Source organism: Mobula hypostoma, chromosome 6, assembly GCF_963921235.1.
Source record: "Mobula hypostoma chromosome 6, sMobHyp1.1, whole genome shotgun sequence".
In the NCBI taxonomy this organism is placed as follows: domain Eukaryota; kingdom Metazoa; phylum Chordata; class Chondrichthyes; order Myliobatiformes; family Myliobatidae; genus Mobula; species Mobula hypostoma.
The window spans coordinates 164,316,500-164,344,397 of NC_086102.1; the positions used below are offsets into that span (position 1 = coordinate 164,316,500).

At 40.4% G+C, this 27,898-nt stretch overlaps 2 protein-coding genes across 5 annotated transcripts in view; one reads left to right on the forward strand and one right to left on the reverse strand.

The window, feature by feature from the left end:
* Positions 1–6,632, reverse strand: part of LOC134348567 (juxtaposed with another zinc finger protein 1-like) — a 449,355-nt gene extending 442,723 nt beyond the window's left edge. For all 4 annotated transcript variants that reach the window (XR_010018451.1, XR_010018449.1, XR_010018450.1 and 1 more), the window contains exon 1: positions 5,912–6,632. Coding sequence is in view for 1 of the 4 variants with exons in the window: in XM_063052131.1 (XP_062908201.1) it covers positions 5,912–6,026 (115 nt within the window). In the remaining 3 variants the exon portion in view is untranslated. The remainder of the gene's footprint in view (positions 1–5,911) is intronic.
* A 7,048-nt stretch (positions 6,633–13,680) lies between these two features.
* Positions 13,681–27,306, forward strand: LOC134348568 (ATP synthase F(0) complex subunit C3, mitochondrial-like). Its single transcript, XM_063052132.1, has 4 exons — positions 13,681–13,874; positions 15,685–15,762; positions 17,906–18,105; positions 27,039–27,306. Exons 1-4 carry the CDS (start codon positions 13,833–13,835, stop codon positions 27,151–27,153), a joined length of 435 nt encoding a protein of 144 aa, XP_062908202.1. The 5' UTR covers positions 13,681–13,832; the 3' UTR covers positions 27,154–27,306.
* The last annotated feature ends 592 nt before the right edge of the window (positions 27,307–27,898 follow it).

The following is a 27,898-nucleotide window of genomic DNA, read 5'->3' on the forward strand; positions in this document are numbered from 1 at the left end:
AATATACTAACTCGCCCAATTTATTGATGTAGAAAATTGGAGGATCGCCCGTTTTCAATGAAATCATAAAAATAAATATTCCCTTTCTCTGTAAGGTCCAACAGTATGGCAGATTTTCACAAACCAAACCAATAGGAAGACAAGAGAGCATTCAAGATAAGTCAAGGAAAAGACACTGAACATACTGTACCTCCAAGCACAGTGCAATTCATAGTGAAAAAGTGGAAAAATATGAAACCACAGCCACATTGCCTAGATCAGGATTCCTCTCTAAACTGAGTCACTAGAGAATGTCTCTTTCAAGATAGTGAATGTTCTGGCTATCTCCAAGGTTCTGTAGTTTCTGGAACTATTTCTGGGGATTGGAGGATAAACCCTATTTAAGAGAGTTTGTGGTAGGAAAATGCTGCAATCTATAACAAATGAAAGTATGGGCAGGATTCAATATCGCAGATCAGGATTTAGGAAAAGAATATCACATTTAACTAATCTGCTGGTGCTCAGTGAAGGCATGACTAGCAGAATAAATAAGGGGAACCAGTAAGTATGGTGCTTTTGGATTTACAGTAGACTTTAATCAACCTCAATGTTAGAGCACATGAAATTGGGGTAACATACTGAAATAGAATGAGCAACACACATCAAAGTTGCTGGTGAACGCAGCAGGCCAAGCAGCATCTATAGGAAGAGGCGCAGTCGATGTTTCAGGCCGAGACCCTTCGTCAGGACTAACTGAAGGAAGAGTGAGTAAGGGATTTGAAAGCTGGAGGGGGAGGGGGAGGGGGAAATGCAAAATGATAGGAGAAGACAGGAGGGGGAGGGATGGAGCCGAGAGCTGGACAGGTGATAGGCAAAAGGGGATACGAGAGGATCATGGGACAGGAGGTCCGGGAAGAAAGACGGGGGGGGGTGACCCAGAGGATGGGCAAGAGGTATATTCAGAGGGACAGAGGGAGAAAAAGGAGAGTGAGAGAAAGAATGTGTGCATAAAAATGAGTAACAGATGGGGTACGAGGGGGAGGTGGGGCCTAGCGGAAGTTAGAGAAGTCAATGTTCATGAGGAAGGGTTTTGAATAGAAAGCAAGAAGTGAGAAAAATTTAAACGCAAACAACAGGAATTCTGCAGATGCTGGAAATTCAAGCAACACATATTGTTCTCAGCTTAACAGAATGTGATTGATGGGTACAGCAAGGGCTAATGCTGACACCTCACCTTTGAATTGCTGAAGGTCAACATGGAGGTGAAGAAAGCAATTTAACAGGGAAACAGTATGATAACCATTACTATGAGACTATTTAAATACAGGAGTAAGAAAGTCTTATTGAAATTGTATAGCGCTTTGGCGAGAACACACCTGGAGTACTGTGTACAATTTTGATCTCCTTACCTGAAAAGAGGATATAGCTGCCACAGAGTGCAGCAAATATTAACTAGACTGCCTCCTGGGATGGAGGATTTGCTGTAAAAGGATAAATTGAACGGACTGACCTGCCTGTGAGAGGAGACCTTATCAAAACTTACAAAATTCTTAAAGGTCTTTACAGATAAGAAGAACGATCTTTCCCCGATTGCGGATTCTACAATCAGGAAGCACCATTTAGGGCAGGAGTTCCCGAACTTTTTTATGCCATAGACCAATACCATTGAGCAAAGGGTCTGTGGATCCCAGGTTGGGAACTCCTGATTTAGGATACAGAACAGACCATTTAAAACAGAGGTAGTCTCTCAGAAACATTTGAAATTCTCTAACCACAAGTCTTTGTAGGCTTAATCATCATGTTCACTTAAAACATGGATTGATAAACTTCTGGACATGAAGGAAATCAAAGGATATGGGAATAACATTGGAAAATGGCAGTGTAGATGATCAGCCATCTTAAGACTCAAAACTCCGGTAATTTGATAAATTGGTTTATTATTGTCATATGTTTGAGGGACAGAGAAAAACTTGGTTTTGCATGCCAACCATAGAGATCATTTTATCACTTCGAGCTGCCAGCACAAGTGGCAGATGCCATTTTGATTTCAATGCTTAAGAGCAGTTTAGACTGGTACATGGATGGGAGAGATGGACAGCTATGGTCCAGGTGCAGGTTGATGGGACAAGGCAGTTTAAATAGTTCGGTATGAACTGGATGGGCCGAAAGGCCTGTTTCTGTGCTGTAGATTTCTATAACATCGGTGCATCAAGGCAGTAACAGAATGCAGAATGGTGTTACAGTTACTGTTGGGATTCTCAAGGAGGCGCTCATGGAGTGAGGTTGTTTTTGGCTTCGTTCCATTACCGTTACTTTTTTTTAAACTTATGATCTCCCTTACTTAATTTATTTTTACCTACACTAGAAGATTTATTCTATACTACTGATTTTTCCTTGAAATGTAACTGAGAAATCTGAAGAAGTGAGCAAAGAAATAGGTACAAGATCTAGAGGGCGTGAACCTATCAGGAAATATCACAATAGTTCATCACAATATAACTGGTCAAGGGCAATTTACCCAGATATTTACAATTCATCATCATTATGTGCCACGTCATATGACATAGGTGACCATAGTGACCATGAATATTCTTGGCAATTTTTTTTCCATAGAAGTGATTTACAATTGTTTTCTTCTGGGCAGTGTCATTACAAGACACTTGACCCCAGCCATTATCAATACTCTTCAGATTGTCTGTCTGGCATCAGTGGTCACATAACCAGGACTTATGAGCAGTCAGTGCATATCACATGACCATGCACCACCTGAAGATCTTTAAGCTTGTTCCAGCAATGAGGTATTCTGCCAAGCAACTTGACAGTCTGCTCAGGGAGTTGCTGAACAGAATTCATCACATTTGTCCCGAACATCCGGCAACTTGACCATTTTTTCTGAAAAGACCATCCCATCCCACAGCATGAACATAACTCTTAATTTTGAGAGTAGCTCAATAGTGCCACAACAGTGTTCCACACACCAGGGACCTGGATTCAATTCTGTGTCTGGATCTGCGTGCTTTAGTTTCCATGCAGGTCAGTTGGCTAAATGGCCATCCTATATGGTCTTGTGCACAGAATCTGGAAGGAATTGACAAGGATGTGAGGAGTATAAAAATGCGATTAATTTGGATTACTGTGAATAGATAATTGATGGTCAGTGCTGACTTAGTGGGGTGCATGAATCTAATTTGTTCTCAATTACACCGAAAACTCTGCTCTGGGGCCAAAAGTGTAGAAAGTAACTAAACATCTCACTATACACAGCAGTTTAACCACCAAGGATATCTGCCCAATGTACCACAGTCACATTCCTTCCCACCTTTAGTATTATCTACTGGAGGCATTGCTTCATGAAGGCAACATCTATCAAAGCAACACATACAAAATGCTGGAGGATCTCAGCAGGCCAGGCAGCATCTACGGAAAAAGTACAGTCGACGTTTGGCCCAAAACATCAACTGTACTTTTTCCATAGATGCTGCCTGGCCTGCTGAGTTCCTCCAACATTTTGTGTGTTGCTCGGATTTCCAACATCTGCAAATTTTCTCGTTTGTCAACATCTATCAAAGATTCCCACCATTGAAGCCATGCCTTCTTTTCACAACTGTCAGAGAGGCAGAGGTACAGAATCCTGAAGTCCCATACTCTCAGCTTCAAGAACAGCTACATCCCTTCAACTATTTGGTCTTGAACCATCCAGCGCAACCTTAATTGCTATTGTTTAGCAACACTATGAGCATTTTGCACTAAAATAGACCCAGTTTTTCTTTTGTTCTAATTGTGGTCTTTTTTTGCCCCCAGAAGAGAAGATGACGACGCAACGCAGCGCGCAGCGGCCACTCCAGAATGAATATCTCTTATTTGTTAAGTAGGATGCCATGCACAATCCTGATTTAATGGAGACGGAAGTGAGAAGCACGGAGGAACACCTGGTGAAACTTCTGAAATGCCTGTTTCGCTGCCGCTGATACTGTGCGATCCAGAATCTCCGGAGGGGAAGGCCCCGAATCCTCAGCTTTTCCTGTTGTTTGGCGGCCGGGGTCGAAGCGCTCGGCAGAGATGGTGCTCGGTGTCGGAGGCTCAAAGTTTTCGGATGGACTCAGAGTTGACTGTGGTCGGGTGCTTCCAGGGTGCTGCATCGGCAAGTTTGCAGCGCTGGAGGTTCATGGCAGGGAGAGTTTTTCTTCCTTCTATCGTCTGCGTGAGATGATGGGGCTATCAGGACTTTGAGACTTTTTTTTACCGTGCCCATGGTCTGTTCTTTATCAAATTACGGTATTGCTTTGCACTGTTGTAACTATATGTTATAATTACGTGGTTTTTGTCAGCTTTAGCCTTGGTCTGTCTTGCGTTTCATAACATAGAATAGTACAGCACAGTACAGGTCCTTCGGCCCACAATGTTGTGCCGACCCTCAAACCCTGCCTCCCATATAAGCCCCCACCTTCTGTGATATCATACTGGAGGAACATTGTATCATTTCTTAATGTATGCATTACTAAATGACAATAAACGAGGACTGAGTGTCCTCATAATCTAATCTAAGCTTTATATCTGATTTATGTTGTTCTTGTGAATGCTGCTTATCTGATGCTATGTACCTGTGACACTGTTGCAAACAGGCTTTGCATTGGATTTGTCAAAACATGTACTTGTGTATATGACAATGACATCTTTGCTTCATCCTGATAAATGCAGGGGATTGTAGGCGATTCTATATCCATATAACTGAAGTACTCACGAGGAAATCTGCAGATGCTGGAAAATCAAGCAACATGCACAAAATGCTGGTGGAACACAGCAGGCCAGACAGCATCCATAGGAAGAAGCATGGTCGACATTTCGGGCTGAGACCCTTCATCAGGACTCAGGGTATGTGTAACTGAAGTACTTTCTGGTTTGCATAATAAATACAATGCTATTGTTTATATAAAATAATCACATTTTCTGGCAAATTAACAAATATCAATTTTGAAAAAAAGATTGTGAAAAATTTTATCCACAAGTAATTGCACCTTCACAAATACAATTGTTCAGAAATGTAAGAACTTTTGAGGCTCTGAAATAAACACTGCAAAAAAAATTATAAAAGGTCACTACAGACTATCAACTCATTGATGAGTTTTTTTTCCTATTTCAAACTTCATTATAAACATCAAGTTCATCATTTGAAATACGACCAAGGTAAGGATGTCTAAGTATAGAATGTTTAAATAACATTCAACAAGGTGGTCTGCAAGCTCTCAACACATTAAAAACAAGAAGCCTTCTCAAAACAGATTAAAGATTGGTTTGCACCATAACAATCAAACAAAACTTTAGTTGGGATGAAAACAGATTAGGGTCGAACTCAATATAAGTGATTGTGGTGTATTAAGCAAAATGCGTTTCTGTAGTATGAAGATACTTTTATACCATCTTCAAAAAGGACGAGAATCACAATTAACAAAGCAATCACTGCTCGAGTACAACTACATATAAAACATAGAAAAAGGCCAATCACGTGTCAATGTAATACAGATGTACAATGAGCACACTAGCACTTTAAATTAAAGGAAAATTACAACAAATTGGTCTAAACAATTCTCTACGCCCACACCCTCGCTTTTTAAAGCACCGCATCACCTCCTGTTACTACCCTGCATCAGGTGATACGCTATCATGCTTCAAGATACAGAAAATAAGCAGTTCCCCCCTCTGCAGTTTACTCTCACTTCCCAGCCCTGAGGCCACCCTCAATACTCCCTCCCGATGCAAGCGCACGTTCACAGCTGCGGCTCTTGTCGATGCATTTAAACAGGCAAGAGGTGTCGCCAATAACTGGAGTGTGGAGACCCATAACAGCTTCCCGCGAACAGGCCAGGCCTCGGCAGCTCGGATCTGACAGCTCAAGTACTGGCTAGGAGTGTCAATCAGCACCGCTGCCACCTACCTATGTGGATGTCTTCAATGTGCTCGATAAGTTCTGCCAGGGTGTTAAAGGTGAGGCCGCATCCACCGAAATTACAAGTGTTGGAGAAAAAGGAGGCGGCGGCTAACGCTGTCATGATATCCCGCCCCTGGGCGCTCCGCCCTGCCCACGCCTACCGCCGCTCGGCTCCGCGGCTGCCAGGCCGACGACCCGGGCGGGCGCGCATACACACACGCCCTTTCCCCGACACCCTCTCACTCCCGCACCTGCATGCTTACAAACACACCGTCCGACCGGTGCGACGCGGCGCCGGCGTCAGGCACTGCCCACAGCCGCCTCCAGTTAACGGAGACGGAGGCGCCGGGCGCCGGTCACGTGACCCGCACAAACTCGTGGCTCCGAACTGCCGAGCGGGAGTACTGGGCGTTGAGGTGCAGCGCTGAGCAACTCGCAGCTGGAGAGTGAGCAAAAGGGGAGAAGACTATTGTGTATATCATCTGGACAACAATAATAAACTCATTCTTTTCCGTTGCATTTTAATGTGATTTTGAAATACAGAAGTGAAACACTCTCTCCTATGTTTCTTTAAATCTCATTTATAGCTGGGCAGATGAGTGTCCAACCAGCTGAGAACTGAGAATGGTCCCATCCAGTTGGATTTTGGAGGAGAAGTGTTGAAAGAGGGCATTTAAATGCCGTTAAATTACGGCATTCTAAACCACTCAGAACGGAATAAACATAGTTTGCACGGAATTTGTTGGAGTACATCTTTTTGTATAGCTTCTTCCACTTACCTCGAGCTCAAAACGTTTGTATTGGGGGTAACAATGATACAGCACCACAAGGTGAATGGAACAGCTGAAACCCATGTATAATAAACTTGATGATTTCATTCAGTTTCATTTCTCGAGGTAAGGTCGAGTACTGCCCCATCACTGCCACAAACTGATTACAATAAACCTTAAGAAAATACCACGAATGCTAGAGATCCTGGAAATGCTCAGCAAATCAGACAACTATGATGAAAGATCACTGAACTAAAATGTTAACTCCCTTGAGAGATGCTTTCTGACCTGCTGAGTATTTCCAGCATTTTATGTTCTTATTTTATACAATGGAATACAGATATCCAGATACTCTGAATGCTTTTCACAGGTGTAACACAACTTACTCAAAAATGTGGAAGTTTGTAATTAACTTTTGGTTTCTGTACTTTAACTGCTGTTTTTTTCAGAATTCATGGTTTCACTTAAATTAGAAAATGCTCAGATCTACCTTTCTTACGTCAAAAGTGCATGACCTCAAGAATTTCCTGCAGTAAACTCAATCAAATATATTCTTGACCACCCATTAATCCATCAGCATCTCTTTGCAAATTTCATTGCTTCATAGCTTATCACTGGTAACAGTTTAAGATACATGACTCTACCCTTTCCTCCAAGTTTTTCATAAATCTGGTATTATTATCAGCATTTAGTACAGAAATCCTCATAATAACAACATACCTCCTGCTAGTTTCTGTATATAGCCAAAATTATTTTATGGCATTTCACAGATAACTAAGTTCCTAATCAAGTTAATTGGTGGTTTCTGATTCCATACATTCAGAAGTTGATAATACATGAGACCACACTTAAAAGTATTGTGTGTGGTTTTGGGCTCCTTATTTTAGAAAGGATATACTGACATTGGAGAGGGTTCAGAGAAGATTCATGAGAATTATTCCAAGAATGAAAGGGTTAACGTCTGCCAGCTCTTGAGTTGTATTCCCTGGTTCAGAAGAATGAGGGGGGATCTTACCGAAACATTCTGAATGTTAAGAGGCCTGAACAGATTAGATATGGCAAAGTTATTTCCCATGGTAGGGGGAGTCCAGGACAAGAAGGCATGACTTCAGGATTGAAGGGCGTCCATTTAGAACTGAGATGCAGAGAAATTACTCTAGTCAGAGGGTGGTAAATCATTGGAATTTGTTGCCACAAGTGGCAGTGGAGGCCAGGTCATTGGGTGTATTTAAGGCAGAGATAGATAGGTTCTTGATTAGCCAGGGCATCAAAGGGTACGGGGAGAAGGCAGGGGAGTGGAGATGACTGGAAGAATTGGATCAGCCAATGATTGAATGGCGGAGCAAACTTTATGGGCCAAATGGCCTATTTCTTATATCTTATGGTCTTATAAATATAAATTGTTGAATGTCATGAGAGTCCATGTAAAATAACATAATAATATTTATCTATCACATTAGATTCAAAAAATTGAACTCAGATTTGGACACAAAATTTATCTTTAAAATCTATGAAAAAATATCATCCTACTACTACTTACTCCTTCCTTCAGAAGACATATATATCCATGCTGTAAAGTACTTGGAAGCAGCAGTACAAAGGCATATACTCAGTGGCCACTTTATTAGGTACACCTGTACATCTGCTCACTAATGCAAATAGCTAATTAACCAATCAAGTGGCAGAATCACAATACATAAAAGCTTGCTGACATGGTCAAGAGGTTCAGTTGTTTATCAGAGCAAATATTAGAATGGAGAAGAAATATGATCTAAGTGGCTTTGTGGAATGACGTAGTGATTTGAGTATCGCAGAAACTGATGGATCTTCTGGAATTGCCATGCACACCATTTTACAGAGTTTACGGAGAATGGTGCGGAAAACAAAAATAAAATCCAGTAAGTGGCAGTTCTGTGGACAAAAATGCCTTTTTAATGAGAGAGGTCAAAGTTGACTGGTCATCCTGGTTCAAGCTGACAGAAAGGTGACAATAACTCAAATAACCATGTGTCACAACAGTGGTGTGCAGAAGGGAATCTCTCAACACTGAACATGTTGAATCTTGAAGTGGATGGGCTACAGCAGCAGAAGACTAGGAACATACACTCAGTGGCCACTTTATCTGCTATAGAAGGCACCCAATAAAGTGGACACTGAGGGTATAATGCATTATAGGTGGGTCTGCTTTGGATCATCAGTGCCCAAGCTGGCTGTACTCTCATGTAGTTATGAGACCTGGTCTGTGACAGATAGTAAGAGAATCAGGACAAGTAATAAACATACTGTATTGATCTCAATCCAGGGACTGAGGCTTGCTTGTGATTTCTTATGGGGAAGTCTGTTTGCTCCCACATCACAAGAATATGCCTGTATATTAATTGGTTACTGTAGATTCCCCAATTGTTAAAAAAAATGTTGATGGGCAAGTAAGAGAGATTAGGTTCAGGGCAGTAAGACATGGGAGAATGAGACTGATGGGATTTGCTCTGCTGGGACTTAGCATCAACTATATGGACAATTAGCCTACTTCTGTGTTGCAATAAGCTAGTAAGTATTGTGTTGTTATGCAGTACCAATATGTCAAATGGAAAAAGATTGAAAATGAATCTAGCAACTATAATCTGGGCATCTCAGCAAGAAAAACATAGGAAATTTAATTAATTTATTATTGTCACATGTATCTATATACACCTACATCAGGATGCTGTTCATCATTTAATACCATCATTCCCACAATCCTGATTGAGAAGTTGCAGAACCTGCTGCTCTGTACCTCCCTCTGCAATTGGATCCTCGACTTCCTAACTGGAAGACCACAATCTGTGCAGATTGGTGATAACATATCATCCTCGCTGATGATCAACACTGACGCACCTGAGGGGTGAGTGCTTAGCCCATTGCTCTACTTTCTATATACACATGACTGTGTGGCTAGGCATAGCTCAAATAACATCTATAAATTTGCTGATGATACAACCATTGTTGGTAGAATCTCAGGTGGTGGTGAGAGGGCGTACAGGAGTGAGATATGCCAACTAGGGAAATGGTGCTACAGCAACAACCTGGCACTCAATGGCAGTAAAACAAAAGAGCTAATTTTGGACTTCCAGAAGGGTAAGACGAAGGAACACATAACCAATCCTCATAGAGGGATCGGAAGCGGAGAGAGTGAGCAGCTTCAAGTTTATGGGTGTCAAGATCTCTGAGGATCTAACCTGGTCTCAATGTAGTTATAAAGAAGGCTAAACGGTGGTTATACTTTATTAGGAGTTTGAAGAAATTTGGCAAGTTAACAAGTACACTCAAAAACTTCTCTAGTTGTACCATGGAGAGCATTCTGACAGGCTGCATCACTGTCTGGTATGGGGGTGGGGGTTCCTACTGCACAGGACTGAAATAAACCACAGAAGGTTGTAAATCTAGTCAGCTCCATCTTGGGCACTAGCCTACAAAGTACTCAGGACATCTTTAGGGAGCAGTGTCTCAGAAAGGCAGCGTCCATTATTAAGTGGTTGGGCCCGGCAGGCTGATAGTAATGTACACTCTTATGAACTTAAAAAACTTAACCATCTCAACCTCATTACCATTGATACAGACTGGATAATGTGCACTACCCACCTTCCTGAAGTCAATGACCTTTGTTTTGCTGGCATTGAAGGAAAGATTATTATCACCATGTTACAAAGTTCTCTATCTTCTATCTTGTTCCCGTACTCTGACTCGCCATTATTTGATAAGGTGTCATCTGCAAACTTGTAAATGGAGTCAGAGTTATCTATCATTATAACTTGGGCAGTAATTCAACCTTAATTCATTGAGGAGTACATATACCAGGAGCTGCAATAGGAATATCTAAAAATGGTTTGTCAATCTGGAACTATCTTCAGTAGAGAACTGTATGCATGATAAATAGTGAAAGCAATGTACATTGGACAGCACTACGTAATCCCCCAATCAATGAAACTGACCACAGTCCTACCATACGGTCATGAATGGTCTAATGGGTCAGTTGAATGAGGCAGCTTTAAAACCTACAAATACCAAGTGATCCATTGTGACTTCTTCCTGGGGACTCTACTCTCAAAAATATCAATTTCCCAGGAATATATTTCATCCATGTGGTTTCAAGGAATGGCTAAGATAATTGGTTATAAAGCAAAAGCTAAGCTTCTGATAATATTTGTTTGCAATGTGAAGATGTGTTCCAGTTAAAAGACGGAATTCTAGTTAAGCTGCTGAGTACAACTTAATACTGGCATCTAACCAACAATATCTAAAATTACCCAGGTACGACTGGTCATAAAAAGCGGAACCAATTCCATCGGTTGAATGAGAGACCATTGATGTATTCTTCAGCACTTTCCAACATTTTCTGTTCACACGATATATGGTAAGTAACCTTTGTGACATTCAATAACAATGGCCATCCCAAATAAGAAAACATCTAATTATCAATCCTTCATATTCAGTGATATTACTATCATGAACTTCAATGTCATCCACCTCATGAGAGTCACAAATGGTCAGAAACCTAATCTGACCAGTCAGATAAATTCAGGGACTCCAAGAGTAAGTCAGAGACTGGTGGCTCACCTCTGATTCATCAAGCTTTTCCATATCTATAAAAATACTTGATGTATGTTTTGGAAATCTCCTCTTGCCTGGTTAAGTGTGGAAATAATATTACACCAAATAAAAAGGCACCAGTCTTCCATCCTTAATGTTCACACCCTTCAGTACTATTGCACTTCTACTAAGGCCTCTTCAACTGCATCTCCCAAACCTGAAGGCATCACCCTAACCTGAACTGCAAGGATATAAAAATACTCATTACATGGAAGGGATGAGGGACTGCTCTACTGGTAGCCATCTTGGATTTGATGAGGTGAATGGCCTCCTACTATGTTTCCATTGTTATTGCATGAGTGAAGTCACCAGAGAAAGTTCCTGGTAGATACAAAGCAGCTTCTTTATTAGACAAAACATGATACAGCAGGCATCGTATGGAGACGCTTTCAATGGAAAGGTCTCACTGGCCCAACGTAGGGCTCGATATTATATGTGCCGAACGTCAAAGGACAACCCCATATTTACAATTTATGGAAAGTGCTTTCTTTGACCTTCACACCCCCTGATTCACACCCACACCACAGACATCCAAATGAATTTCTATCAGCATTGTTTGAACTGGGATTCACAGCTTTTAGGAACCCAGTGTTAAGAGCTGCACTCCAAATTAAATGCACAATACATTTTCAGATGTGAAGACTGAAAGTCAACTGCTAAATGTATATGCCCTAAACCAGGGGTCCCCAACCTTTTTTGCACCGCGGACCGGTTTAATATTGACAATATTCTTGCGGACTGGCCGACAGAGGGTGGGGCGGTGTTCAAGTAGGGTTAAACTCATCTCAAAATGTCTTTTACAGTCAGGGTTGCCAACTTTCTCACTCCCAAATAAGGCACGAAAGTAGCAGTCAGATATGGGACTCTTGTGTTTACCCCGAGAAAGACTACCATGACCATGAAGCCTTGCACGGGCACCTGTGTGTGCATGCGTGTACATGCCGATTTTTTTTCTACAAATTGGTTTGGTTTAATCTTCTCAACTCTGTTAAGTGAAACTACACTGTACATACATTATTTCTACTTTATATAGGCTGTGTATTTATCATATCATTCCTGCTTTACTATATGTTAGTGTTATTTTAGGTTTTATGTGTTATTTGGTATGATTTGGTAGGTTATTTTTTGGGTCTGGGAACGCTGAAAAATTTTTCCCATATAAATTAATGGTAATTGCTTCTTCGCTTTACACAATTTCCGCTTACAAACGGTTTCATAGGGATGCTCTACCTTAGCTGGGGAAATACGGGACAAGGGCAGTCCCATATGGGACAACCCAATTTAGCCCAATATACGGGAACGGGACAGTTGGCAACCCTATGTTCAAATTCAACAGTACGTGACAGGGAATAAGGAAAGGTGCAGCTGACTGATATATTTTCCTCGCGGCCTGGTAGCACATGCTTTGCAGCCCGGTGGTTGGGGACCACTACCCTAAACCCAAAAATCACTCTAACACCATAATAATCTTCTTCAAAGGCTTTCATATCACAAAGACAGGTAAATTTAGAGCTTAAAATTCCACTGGCAGACAAGCCACTAAGTTGCCAGGACTTGCCTCCAGAGCCTGTCAGTGCTCTGAGGCCTTATTCAATACTTATTTGTATTGGCGATGCAAAGTGTAAAGAATGATAACTAAAATCAGATACAAACTGTGATTTTTTTTGACTCACACTAACTCGTTCCTTCAATAAAATAGTTTTGTTTTGTTTAGTTTCTACAAATTAAGTAAAGTCAGCCCACTGTGCTAGACAAGTCCTCTCAATTTGTTGACAGTTGCAGATGGAAGGAGCTTCACCATATCAGCTCCAGTGGAGAATTGAATACGTTCCTTCCGACTTTTAAAAACCTTTCTTAGACCTTTAAGCCTGCTCAATCCTTCCTGCTGCCTGCATTGTCCTTCTAATTCTTTTGGGGTTTTTTGTGCAATCTTTTCCAGTATTTAAACAATAATTGACCTTGTTCCCAACAAAGACTTCCAAAAACGTTTCAGTGAATTTTACAGACTATAACCACTTTGGGAAATTTAACCAGATGTGATAAATCAAAAATATTTATTCACGTTTTTACAAAACGTTTTGAAACCACTTACCCATAATTTTTGATAAATAATATGAAATTCTTTCATATTTAATCTGCAAAAACATATTTTGAAGATTTTTTCCACAAAACTACCCACATAGCACAGATTGAACTGAGGAAAACCTTTACATATTTTTTCAATTCAAACAATTTCAGAATACTGAGTATTTTTTAATATTATTAAAACTTTAGCATTTGGCCTCCGAATACCGTAGAACCAAGATATGGGGACATTACGTCCCGAAGTTGACCTTCGATGGTCTTTGTCCTATCCGGGTGATCGCCGGAGTACATTAACACGCCTGCGCCGCCGTAACAGGAGGCGCACCAAGTAATAACGAGACTGACTGCCATTTGTGCTGCTAACTTTTGAAAGAAAAACGTAACGTCGAGCGTTATCTACATATCTCGGCTAGTGATCGTCTATCTATTCGGATTCCGCCATTATCATGTTTGCCTGCTCAAAAGTGTCGTGGTTGGCCGCGGCAGCGGTAAGTGATGATCGAATCGTTGCCCTATCCTTGACCGACTGTCAGTGCCCGTTCCGTCGGCCTTGTACAATACAGTATTTCGATTCGGGAACTCTGCCCCTCGCTTCACCTCTTCGCTCTGAATGAACAATGTACTCGGGCCTGGGATTTGAATTAGACCTCGATTAGGATTTTGAAACACGTTATTCAGTCAATATTGATTAATATTAATTAGTAAGAGAGGTTTCCGCATGACCGGGCGTTTGGGGAGGTTAACCATCTTGGCATTAACGAAGTGCCGCGGTAGCTGTAGGTCATTCGGCCTGGGTTTAGTACATTTAACTGGGACTCAACATTTGTCTGTCCTTGTAAGTAATTCGAAAAGTCATGCGAATTTTGTGTGTTTTGCGGTGTATTAGTGGCTGTCCAACATATACTAGAACGCAAACATTTTACTTTTAATCATAATGAACTGATCGGATCTGCACCTATAAACTTGCAACACCGCCTCATGTTTAGTTCCAACACTTAATTTAACAATACATGCAGGAGTAGGCCATCTAGCTTCTTTTCAGCTCTGTCATTCAGTTTGGCACCATTAGCTCGACAAAATGAGCATTTGTTGAATAAAATTTTTTGAAAATATAGAAAACCTACAGCACAATACAGGCCCTTTGGCCCACAAAATTGTGCCGAACATGTCCCTACCTTAGAAATTTCCAGGGTTACCCATAGCCTTCTATTTTTCTAAGCTCCATGTGCCTATCCAAAAGTCTCTTAAAAGACCGTACGTATCCGTCTCCACCACCGTTACCGGCAGCCCATTCCACGCACTCACCACTCTTTGCGTTTTAAAAAAAACTTACCCCTGATATCTCCTCTGTACCTACTCCCCAGCACATTAAACCTGTGCCCTCTTGTGGCAGCCATTTCAGCCCTGGGAAAAAGCCTTTGACTATCCACATGATCAATGCCTGTCATAATTTTATACGCCTTTATCAGGTCACCCCTCCAAGGAGAAAAGGCCGAGTTCACTCACATAAGGCATGCTCCCCAATCCAGGCAACATCCTTGTAAATCTCTGCACCCTTTCTATGGTTTCCACTTCCTTCCTGTAGTGAGGCAACCAGAACTGAGCACAGTACTCCAAGTGGGGTCCTATATAGCTGCAACATTACCTCTCTGCTCCTAAATTCAATTCCACGATTGATGAAGGCCAATACACCGTATGCCTTAACCACAGAGTCAACCTGCACAGCTGCTTTGAGCATCCTATGGACTTGGACCCCAAGAGCCCTCTGATCCTACACACTGCCAAGAGTCTTACCATTAATACGATATTCTGCCATCATATTTGACCTACCAAAATGAACTGCTTCACACTTATCTGGGTTGAACTCCATCTGCCACTTCTCAGCCCAGTTTTGCATCCTATCAATGTCCCGCTGTAACCTCCGACAGCCCTCCACACTATCCACAACACCCCCAACCTTTGTGTCATCCGCAAACTTACTAACCCAGCCCTCCACTTTCTCATCCAGGTCATCTATGAAAATCACGAAGAGTAAGGGTCCCAGAACATACCCCTGAGGCACACCACCGGTCACCGGCCTCCATGCAGAATATGACCTGTCTACAACCACTCTTTGCCTTCTGTGTGCAAGCCAGTTCTAGATCCACAAAGCAATGTCCCCTTGGATCCCATGCCTCCTTACTTTCTCAAGTAATCTGCATATTAGTTCCAAGAAATGAATACATCGTCTTGCTGAGTCATTTAAAAAATGTTGACAAAGTCATTCAGAGTTTTTTTTGTCTTTTTTTTTCTAACTAGGTTCGCAATGGAGCCGCACCTCTTTCTAGACCACTTTCTGTGTCATTGATGTACAAACCAGAGGGTCAGTCTGGAAAAGTAGGTTTACAAGCTTTATTATTCGTATGATGTTTAGACCTGAATGGTCATGACCTATACTATATTTTTAAAACATCATATACAAAATCATGAACCTCACTTTTAACCCGCTACTCCCACCCAACTTTCTAGTTTCTCATATCTCAACTAACTGTATCCATTGGTTGCATTATCTGATACTTTATTTATGTGACATCTAACCCCTGCAAAATGGTTTGAAACTCAAAAGTGCCTTAGTTCTAAGCTGCAGCTCTGAGGCTAAAGCAGACCATAAACAAAGTTGGCCCAAAACTAAGCTATTCATCTCATATTTTTTTTCTCTATTCCTGAGCCCATTGCTTCCAATAATGATGCAATCAATGCTATCACACACTCCTTTCCTATCAGATTCCAGCAACATCAGCTCTCTGCATCCTCCATCTCTGACTTCCCAGCCTCTCAATTTCCACTCTTCCCTTCTCAGTCTGTCTATCATTCTTCCTCACCTGAGTCTACCTACTGCTTGCCATTTCTTGCTCCACTCCACTTTATACTGGCCAACTCTGCTCTACTCTCAGTCCAGGTGAACAGCCTTGAACCAGAATATCAACTCATCTATTTCCCTCTACAATGCTGCCTGACCCAATGAGTTCCTCCAGCACTTGCCTGTTATTTGAACCCTCAAACACAACTTTGTTTTCTTTAGATAAAGATTTCTTTAGATTAAATTATTCCAGTGCTTTCCTGACTTTTCACTTTTATAAATGAGCTGCTCCAACATTCAATTATCTGCGTCCTAACTCACATGAAGTTTCATTCACCCTTCATCCCTTGTGTTTAGCAATAAATGTGAGTTCCTTGTGTGGCAGCATTGTGATTATTAAAATTTGCAGCTTGGCTTTGCTCCTCTCTATCTCCATAATTTGATTTAGTCCGTAACATTTTTGTGGGCCTCCATTTCAGGTAGATTACCTATCCCAGGGTTTGTTTGCTCTATCATTGGCCACAAACTGTGTTGCTTGGGTCCTAAACCCCTTTGCTTTTTCACAACAATTCTTAAAACCTACCTCTCATGACCAAGGTTTTGTTCATCTGTCAACGATTATTTCATGTAATTGCAGGTAATTCGGTGATGTCCCTTGAAGAGTTTAATATCATTCTGTTTGTATTTGAACAATATCCAGGATTTGATGTGGGTAAATTTGACAGTAGAACTGACATAGTTGAAAATTTCTACCTGGGCACAGGATTTGGGGATGGCAAAGTCAGTTGAACCTGCCAAATCCTACTGAAAAGTCTTATGATTTTTGTCTAAACATCCTGTCCCACTCACAAGATATATCAGAGGTAAAGACACATGTCACAGTTGCATGCCTTTGGGTGTACTCAGCTCTGTTTTCAGACCTGATGAAGTCTCAAGGTTCTGTGTAGAACAAAGACAACAAAATCTGATTATTACGATTTTGTGTAATAAATCAGGAGTTTTCCATGATTAGTAACACATAGAACAAGATATGAGATTAGCAACTGCATAAAGTATACTATGGATAGAAGAGTTTAATACCCATTGTCAAGAGTAGCCAGATAGAAACTCTACTAAGTAAGCTGGCTGACTCTGAACTGACGCAGGATAAACCTACCAGTTGCAGATTAATCTGTCCATGACAAATTTGATAGTGATTTTTGTCCTTGTAGAGACAAAGTCACATTCATACCAAGAACATATTACTTTGCGGAAAACTAAATGCGATGAATTCGGAATGGGTGTCATTTCAATACTGTTCTGATTGGATGCTTAATCTCGGTTTCTTCCTGTGGTCTCCATTACTAGAGAAGACAGTCATTAGCCAAATTTGTGCTAGTCAAGGTAGAATTAGGCAGATTACAATATCAACGAACCTTGGTAAACTTGAAATCAATTAAGTTTGGGGGCATGTACTTTTCTTTAAGCTAGGTAGGTGTAATTCCTCTGAATAATCTCTGAGGTTCAAATGTCCTTTGTGGATGTTTCAATATCAATTCATGTATTAAAAGTACAGAAATGGTCAGTCATAAATGTGGATATGGATGTGTTACTCCCAACAATACTCAAATAATGTTTTATAACTCAAAAGAAACAATAAACTAAAATTTCTTTAAATGTTTATTTCTGAATAAATTCCAGGAAAACACTGCACTTTTGAGGAGTCAAGGCAAAGATTTATTTATGCAGAAAATTCTCCGAGATTTCCAGACCAGTGCTACAACCCAGGATATTGACACTGCTGCAAAGTTTATTGGTGCTGGAGCGGCCACAGTAGGAGTGGCTGGTTCTGGAGCTGGTATTGGAACAGTTTTTGGTAGCCTAATTATTGGCTATGCCAGGTAATATTAATCAACAAAATGCTCAGGTTCCAGATTATTGTGAAGAAAAATTGCATTATAATATAAACTATAAGGGTACTATCAACATGCTTTTTTAAACTGATCCTTATGTGTATAACATTAAAATAATGTTACAAAGCAGACCACCAAAAATACGAGATGTGATTGATAAGTTCGTGGCCTAAGGTAGGAGGAGTCAAATTTAGAAAACCTAGCACATTTATTTTTCAACATAGTCCCCTCCTTCATTTACACACTTAGTCCAGCAGCCGTGGAGCATACGGATCCCTTCTTTGTAGAAGTCAGCGTCTTGGACCTCCAGAAAGTGGTCCACAGCAGGGATGATCGATAAGCTCGTGGCCTAAGGTAGAAGGAGATGAGTTATACAGCTCTCGTTGCATGCACATGCAGTTCAACTATTTGAGTGATTATGCAGAAAGTTTGAAGTTAGTAACTCATCTCCTTCTACCTTAGGCCACGAATTTATCAATCACCCCTGCTGTGGACCACTTTCTGGAGGTCCAAGATGCCGACTTCTACAAAGAAGGGATCTGTATGCTCCACGAGTGTGTAAATGTAGGAGGGGACTATGTTGAAAAATAAATGTGCTAGGTTTTCTAAAATTGACTCCTCCTACCTTAGGCCACGAACTTATCAATCACTCCTCGTACTGTCAATTATATATTCTGAGCTCCAAAATGTTGTTGAAGCTTGGTGCCCACAGGTCGTGGTATATTGCTGGTTCAGAATCAAGTTCAATATTACTGGCATATGTCTTTTGTTTTACAGCAGTGGTACATTGCGATACATAACTATAAATTACAGGAAGTACTGTATATAGGAAGAGAGTAAAAAATAGGAAATTCATAAGTCTGATGGCCAAGCGAAGCTGTTCCTGAATCATGGTTCTAATGGCTCCTATGCCGCCTCCGTGATAGCAATGAGAAGAGGGCACATCCTGAGTAATGAGGTCATTAATGATGGATGCCACCTTCTTGAGGCATTGCCTTTCGAAGGTGTCCTCGATGCTGGGGAGGCTAGTGCCCATGATGGAGTTGGCTGAGTTTACAACTTTCTGCAGCTTTTTCCAATCCTGCGCAGTGGTTTCTGCACACCTGATGGTGATGTAACTAGTTTGAACGTTCTCCATAGCGCATCTGTAGAAATTTGCAAGTATCTTTGGTGACATATCAATTCTCCTCAAACTCAAAATGAAATATAGCAGCTGTCATGACTTCTTTGTAATTGTATCAATATATTGGGCCCAGTATAGATCTTCAGAGATGTTGAGACCCAGTATCTTGAAATTGCTCACCCTTTCCACTTCTGACCCCTCGATGAGGACTGGTTTGTTTCCCTCAACCTCCCCTTCCTGAATCAATTCGCGGCAGTGGTGTTTTGAGAAGCAGCCAATCAGTGATCGGAATTGACTGGCACGAACAAATTAAAATAAGGCAGGGGCAAGCGGAGTGGCCATTGTTGGAGTGGACAGTGTTAAAGAGTGGGGATTTTGAGGCTTCAATGAGGAGAGGCTTGAGTGAAAAAAGGCAAAAAAGCTGTAGGTAGATTTTTTTTCTCCCCATTTACTAGTTAGTTTTCCTTCTTTATATTTGTACAGTTAGAACTGTAAGGGTCCCGGGAAGATAGTTCAATGCTTCTCTTGCGGGATGTGAGAAGGCAGAGAGACCTCCAGTGTCCCTGATGACTTAACCTGAAAGAAGTGCATCCACCAACAGCTTCTCACACTATACGTTAAGCAGTTGGAGCTGGAAATGGATGAATTCCAGATCGTTTGGGAGGCTGAGGGGGTAATAGATATATGACATATAGAGTGGTACTTACACCCAAGGTGCAGGATACTGGAGACTGGGTAACAAAAAGGGGAAAGAAGTTAAACAACCAGTGCAGAGTACCCCTGTGGCCATCCTCCTCGACAATAGGTTGGATACTGTTGGGGGTTGACCTAGCGAAGGGGAGAGAAGAGGCAAGTGTGGTGATAGGGGACTCGTTAAGGGAACAGAAAGGAGGTTCTGTGGACGAAAATGAGATTCCCACATGGTATATTGCCTCCAGGGTGCCAGGGTCTGGAATATCTCTGATCAAGTCCTCCGCATTTTTAAGTGGCAGGATGAGCAGCCAGAGGTCATAGTCCATGTAGGTACTGATGACATGGGTTGGAAGATTGACGAGGTTCTGCAAACTGAGTTCAGGGAGTTGAGTGCTAAGTTAAAAGGCTGGACTTCCAGGGTTGTGATCTCAGGGTTGCTACTGATGCCATGTGCTACTGAGGTTAGAAATAGGAAGAGTGGCCATTGTTGGAGTGGACAGTTGACAAGGCCCTGCATGGGAGGTTGGTCAAAATGGTTCAGTTGCTCAGCATTCAAGATGAGGTTGGGTGGGACTACAACTAGAGATCACGGGTTAAGGGTGAAAAGTTTAAGGGGAACATGAGGGGAACTTCTTCACTCAGGATCGCGAAAGTGTGGAATGAGCTGCCAGTGAGGTGGTGCATGCAAGCTCAATTTCAAGATTTAAGTTAAGTTTGGATAGGTATATGGATGGTAGGGGTATGGAGGGTTACGGTTCGTGTGCAGGTCAATTGGATTAGGCAGTTTAAGTGGTTTGGCATGGACAAGATGGGCCAAAGGGGTTGATTCTGTGCTGCACTTTTTATGGCTCTATGACTCTTCACATTTAATTCCTTGATCTTACTGACATTGAGTGGAAAGTTGTTGCTGCAACACCACTCAAGCAGCTGATCTGTTCTACTTCCTTGTCACCATTTGAGCTTTGCCTAGCCACACAATTGTGGGTGTAGAGAGGGTAGAGCATTGGGCTGGGCATGCATTCTTGAGGAACGCCAGTGTTGACTGTCAGCGAGGAAGAGATGTTATTTCCAATCTGTACAGGCTATGGTTGCCCATTATGTCAGTCAAGGATCCATTTGCAGAGGGAGGTACAGATGGCCAATTTTAGAGCTTGTTGATTAGAACTGGGTGTGTGATTGTGTTTTAGTCATAGTCATACTTTATTGATCCTGGGGGAAATTGGTTTTTGTTACAGTTGCACATAAATAATTAAATAGTAATATGTAAATGTTGAGCAGTAGTCAATAATCAGCAGCCTAACATGGGTATTACAATTGTCCAGGTGATGCAAGGCCAAGTGGAGAGCATGTGAGATCCCATGCACTGAGACCTATTGTGGCAATAGGAAAATTGCAGCGGGTCCAGGATTCTGCTTCAGCAGTTGATTCTGGCCATGACCAACTCTCAAAACACTTCATCACAGTAGAAGCGAGTGCACTGGGTGATGGTCATTGAGGCAGCTCACCCTGCTCTTCTTGGGTGCTGGTATGATTGTCACCCTTTTGAAGTAGGTGGGAACCTACGACTGCAGCAGTGAGAGATTGAAAATGTCCTTGAACACTCTCAACAGTTGGTTGGCATGGGTTTTCAGAGCCCTACCAGGTACACCATCAGGGCCTGACACCTTGTGAGGGTTTATCCTCTTGAAAGCTGTTCTGACATTGGCTTCTGGGACCGATATCACCAGATGCTGCAGGGACTTGCGCAGGTGTGGTTTTATTCTCCCTTTCAAAGCATGCATAAAATGCATTGAGCTCATCTGGGAGTGAAGCATCATGGCCATTCATGGTTAGGTTTTGCTTTGCAGGAAGTAATGACCTACAAACCCTGCCAGAGTTGACATGCATCCGATTCTGTCTGTAAACTCAATCAGAATTGTTTATTCACCCTTAAAATAACCTTCCGTAGGTCGTACCTGGACCTCGTAAAGTTCTAGATCACTGGTCTTGAATGCCATAGACCAGGAATCTCCTGGTTGATCCACAGCTTTTGGTTTGGGTATATCTAGTGTGTTCTTGAAGACACAGACTCATCTACATAGATTTTGATGAAGTCAGTGATAACTGTGGCATATTCTTTCAGATTCCAGTGAATCCCTGAATATCATCCAGACCACTGACTCAAGCAGTCTTGTAAGTGCTTCTCTGTCTCCCTTGAATGTACCTTCTTGGTCCTCACCACTGGTGCTGCCATCTTTAGTCTCTCTCTATACACTGGGAATAGAAGTACAACCAGATGATTGGACTTGCCAAAACATGGGCATGGGATGGCACAGTAAGCATTCTTGTTGGTAGTACAACAATGGTCAGGTGTTATCTCTTCTGGTTCCACAGGTGAGATGTTGGTTGTTGTTGTTGTTCAGAGACTTTTTCAAGCTGGCCTGGTTGAAGGCATCAGAGTGCACAGTTTCGTGCCTCCTGATTACATTCTCAGCTCCTTCAGTGCCTGCTTGATGTTGGCCTGAGGTGGAATGTACATCGCTTCCAGGATGACGGCAGAAAACATCCTCAGCAGATAAAACGGATGACATTTGACCTCTGATGTCAGGTCACATGAGCAGAACCAAGACAGATTTATGCACCATGATGAGTTAATCATAAAAAATACTCTTCCTCCTCTGCCTTTTAAAAGACTGAGCTGTCCTGTCTTTACAGAGAATGATGAAACCATCAGGCTGCAGCACTGTGCCCAATATGGCGTGGGTAGCCATGTTTCTGTGAAGCAAAGTACACAGCAATCCCTGAAGTCTGGTGCAGCAATCTTGCTCTGAGGTCTTCAATTTTATTTTCCAGAGACTGTATATTCACCAGCAAGATAGTTGGGAGTGGAAGTCTAAAGCTTCTGCATTTCAATTGTACTTGTAGGCTGGCAGGGCATCCCCACTTCCATTTTCTTAAAGGAGAAGTACATTCGCAACCTATGTCTGCCATCTGAGGTATCGTTTTTTGAGTATCATTGGATGTTTTAAACACCTTAAAGCGATGCTGCTTACTGAAGTATCCGTGACTGTGACTGGATTTCAGCTGTAGAGGTTCTAAATGGGAATATTTGATGATTCTCATCAAAGCTGCACACAAGTCTCCACTTAATGACACCATTCTACTGGAAATATTTATTTGAACCACTATTTGAATACAGGAGATTGTAACAAATTGCAGTGTTTTTCTTGATGACATAGGATTTGTTTTGGTGCTATATGTGAATGTAACTTTATAACTGACCCACTTAAAGTAATTTAATATTGAAGTAATGAGAACTAGTATAGTTATGAGCTGGATGTTACCAAGGCATTGTAACTCCTACTAAGATGGTTCAAGTTTATGATTACAAACTTTTTAAAATATAACTAACTAGTATGTCTAGCAGTGAAACGTAATTACATTACTATTGGGATATTTGCTTTGATTACGGGCCCAAACAATTGGTAAAACATTGAAATTTTAATCATTAAATTTAAATTTAAATGTGTATGTGTTACCAGTAATGTAAAGCTGATAGTAGTTGTGTAGGTAAAAAGTGTAAGGTAAAATTAATAAAAATATATACTGCCTTGCAAAAGTAGTCAACCTTTTGTTCACACAAGAGTATTTTAACCAGGGATTTTGATCAATTTAACTGGGAAAATTTTTTATTTGTGAATCACATACTCCTTTTTTCACAGTCAAGCCCAAAAAAAAACACAGGGAAAGTTATAAAGCATGAAAGACTAAAAATTTAAAAACTGAATTGTCAGCACTTCGAAAGTATTCATCCCCTTTGCTTGGTACTTAGTTGAACCACCTCTCGAAGCTATTACAACCATTAGCTTTGCACCATGTGATGGAACAAGATTTACCCATTTCTCTTTGCAAAATTGTTCAAGCTTTGCCAGGTTAGTTTGGGAGTGGCAGTGAACAGCAATCTTGAGGTCTTGACAGAGACGTTCGATCAGGTTAAGGTCAGGACTCTGAACTGGGCCACTCAAGGACATCAATTTTCTTCATTTGAAGCAACTCCATGGATAATAGTACCCTTATTCATTTTGTGGTCTTGTGATAATTTTGTTTTTCAGAGCAGTGCCTCAAAACATTTTTTTTAAATCAAGTTTTAAGTTCTAGAATTTGCATTGTCAACATAATTTCACTTTGCTAATAACACTTCAATGTTTAGGTTGGGAAGCTGTGCTTCAAATATTTGACATTGAATTTTATCCTATAAACTAAACATACACTCGACTGCAATATTAGTTTTATTCAATGTGAAAAATGCAAATCTTGCATCAAGCTGTTAAATCAAGGACCGAGTCATCTATCCTTTGGTCCAATTAGGCTGTCACTGCTTGAGGAGCAGAACGTTCTTTTTAGAAACTTAAATGTCTTCCTAAGCAAGCATCACTGAAAACTGGCAAATCAGTGAACACCTTATGGAATTTTGTGTGAGAAATAACTATTGCAATTGACCATTTAACACTTGCTGCATTATGTTACAAGTATAATACTTTTTAAGAGCACATTTTTTTTTATTTTGTAAGTTTTTTCTTCACTCCTGATGGTGCTGAAACCTTATTTGGCGATATTTGATTCACTGGCACACTGCAACAAATACTTCATCAACTTCTACACAAGGATATTTGGGTTATGAATCATGACTGACTGCCTTTTTTTCTCCTTTCCCTAATACAAATGCCATTTATAGTACTTTTGTATCCCTCCAGCTTAAATGACTTGTGTAGGGCAGAGTGGGAGAAATGGGAATGCTCTAAGTTCTGGCATAGATTTGATTGGTTGGTTGAATGGTCACTTTTGTTGTCACAAGGAAAATTATGAAAAATATCAAATCCATCATTTCTCTTATTGGTCAATTCATTCTTCATGCATTCTCTCAAAGCATCAACATACAATGGAGCTTACATTCCTTCCACTTTCACAATCTGTCGACTTTTTAAAATTTCAAGTAGGCATCATATAATCTTTATTAGTCTTAGTGATCTTGGATTGTGAAGATAATCACCAAATCCAAGATACAGCAGTAATTTGTCAGAACAAGAAAAAAAGGTAAAATATGTAGAAATTAAAGATATGAAAATGATTTGCATATAACTGAAGACCAATAACATGAAAATAAGGTGATCATTTTCACAGGTTGATTTTACATTTATTCATCTGATGATCTTCTGCCACAGTGACCTCAAAATTCCATCTGACATGTTATATTAATCAATATAAATGTTATTTTAAGAATGCAAAAGCATAATAAATATTTGTAGCATAATTTATTGACCATTAATGGAAAATGTATCTCACTCCTTTAATAAATCAGCTGGCGAATGGCAAACACTTTTTTATTAAAGTTTTTTTTTTAAAAAGGCTTTATATTATAGGAAGGATGAAGTATTTGAAGGGCAATTGGAGACAACGAGCTGAGAAAGCTATCCTCATTCATCCAAATATATACGTTTGTACTATAAAAGAAGTTGAAATTATTGAGAATACTTTATTCCAATTAACTTGGAAGAAAACTGAATGGAGCTGAATGAAGCCAAATAGTTGCCACCTCCTGATTAACTGCATTGGCATCTTCTGCTGGCATATTAAAAGATTAATGAACTAAAAGTGAAAATCTGAACACCTTTCATCATCTCATCTTTCACACAGATGTACATTTTTCACTTTTCATTCTCTTACTCTCATTCTGACATTAATAGCCACTTTTTCAATCACTTTAAATCCAGTCCTACAGGCCTCCATTCTTGCAAAACCAGTTTCATTTCCAAAATCATTTCCCATTGTTCATGTGCTCCACTCCTCTCCATTTTTTCAGCCTTTATATTCAAATGTCAACCCGTTTTCTTCACAGCCCCAAGCAAATTGTTAATTTAGAGGAAAAGTCATAGTGTAACTGGGAAAATAATATGATTTGAGATTTGGAATCATGGTATAACAACAGCCTTCAACCCAGCTCATCCATGGTGTCCATCAAGCTAGTCTCATTTGCCTACATTTGGCCTATAGCCCTATATATGCTATCCATGTACTTAAATAAATGACTTTCAAATATTACTGTTTCTGCCTCAACCACTTTCTCTGGCAAATCATTCCACACATGCACTGCCGTGGTCCCTTCTAAATCTTTCACCTCCAACCTTAAACCCATGCCTTCTATTTTTAGTTCCACTTCCCTGGGAAAAAGACAATATGCCATTACCTGTTATAAGCCCTTAGTTATTTTATTTTATAAGGTCACTTTTCAATCTCCTATGTACCAAGGAATGAAGTCTGAACCTGCCCAATCTCTCCCTATAACTCAGTGCCTCAAGTCCTGGCAGCATCTTCCTTAATCTTCTCTGCATTCTTTCCAATTTAATAATGTCTTTCGTATAATAGGGTAACCAAAACTGTACACAATATTCTAAGCACCAACATTCTGTACACTGCAACATAACATCCAATCCCTGAATGCCATGATTATCAGTGAGCTAAATGTCTTCTTCATAGCCCCGTCTACCTGTAATGTCATGCTAGCAAACCATGAACGTGTATTTCATGAAGTCTCTTCTGAAATACTTTTGTAGCGTTACATTTAACTTCCCTTAAGGAAAATCTAGACATTTTATCTCAAGGTATTTTACACAAATGCAGTTTATTCATGGGAATTTCAAGGTATGCACTCTTTCGATCACTCCCATTATTGAAATAGCAGCACAGGTAAAACCATCATCTTTTTTAATGCAGACACAAGTGAGATAGTCTTGTTTTTTGGGGACTGTTTACTGGGAAAAAAAAAGTTATTAAGGCTTTGATTCTCAAGCTTTTCCATATCATTTCTTGGTTCTTGGGGCTACATATTTTGTTAATATCATGGTTTTGTACAATTAAATGAATGAAAACAGGCTAAGGTCATAATAGGATACCTGAATTTGAGAGACTCTACTTTTGTCCAACTTTCTGAAATAATATCCTGCCATCTTTTTTATATGATCATTGGCAGCCCAAAATAAATAAACTGTAACTTTGCTATTTTCAATTAGTGTTAAATTGAGATTATTAGATATTAGAATGTTAATTTATTTTTTATTTTTTTCTCTAGAAATCCTTCTCTGAAACAGCAGTTGTTCTCGTATGCTATCCTTGGATTTGCCCTATCTGAAGCTATGGGACTCTTCTGTTTAATGGTCGCTTTTCTCATTTTATTTGCTATGTAAAATTATATTGAATGGGAAGAATGGTCTAAATATGTGCAAATGTAATTATTTCATTGGCTGTCATTGATGTTGGAGTTCATAAAGCATATGCTTCACATCTTTTATCATGTTTCAATAAATCCATATACTAGTAAAACTTTTTTTTGCTTGAGAGTGCAAGTGCATAACATATTAGATGATTACTATGGATATGTAAAATAAATTTATTTAATGAAGCAACAAACAAGAGGAAATCAGCAGATGCTGGAAATCCAAGAAACACACACAAAATGCTGGAGGAACTCAGCAGGCCAAGCAGCATCTATTGAAAAAAGTACAGTCAATGTTTCAGGCCGAGACCCTTCCTGCAGTCCTGCCGAAGGCTTTCGGCCCAAAATGTCGATTTTACTTTTTTTTTCCCATAGATGCTGCTTGGCCTGCTGAGTTCCTCCAGCATTCTGTGTGCGTTATTTAATGAAGCAATTTGAAGTACAATATTGTTAGTATAGATTTAAAATGAGACTCTGAATTTCTTTGTTTTGAAGAAGTGAGATGCCAGGTGGACTCTAGTGAACTAAGGTGTTAAAACATTTGGAAGGTGAGGCACTTACAAAAGCTCACTGCATGAATGAAGATTGTTAGATCTTAGAGTATAGTATTAGGACCACCATTCTTAAATTTCCACAGTTTTGCATTTAAAAGCACAGTGCAAATTATTAATCAGCTTTCAACTTCCTCCATTGTTTTATCCATAGAGATTGTTATT

What these genes read in the sequence shown, in the direction of transcription:
- LOC134348568 (XM_063052132.1), top strand. Translation starts at nt 13,833, where the DNA reads ATGTTTGCCTGCTCAAAAGTGTCGTGGTTGGCCGCGGCAGCG. An exon ending in CGTGGTTGGCCGCGGCAGCG is followed by an intron (nt 13,875 to 15,684) that starts GTAAGTGATGAT and finishes TTTTCTAACTAG; the next exon opens with GTTCGCAATGGAGCCGCACC. An exon ending in CTAATTATTGGCTATGCCAG is followed by an intron (nt 18,106 to 27,038) that starts GTAATATTAATC and finishes TTTTTTCTCTAG; the next exon opens with AAATCCTTCTCTGAAACAGC.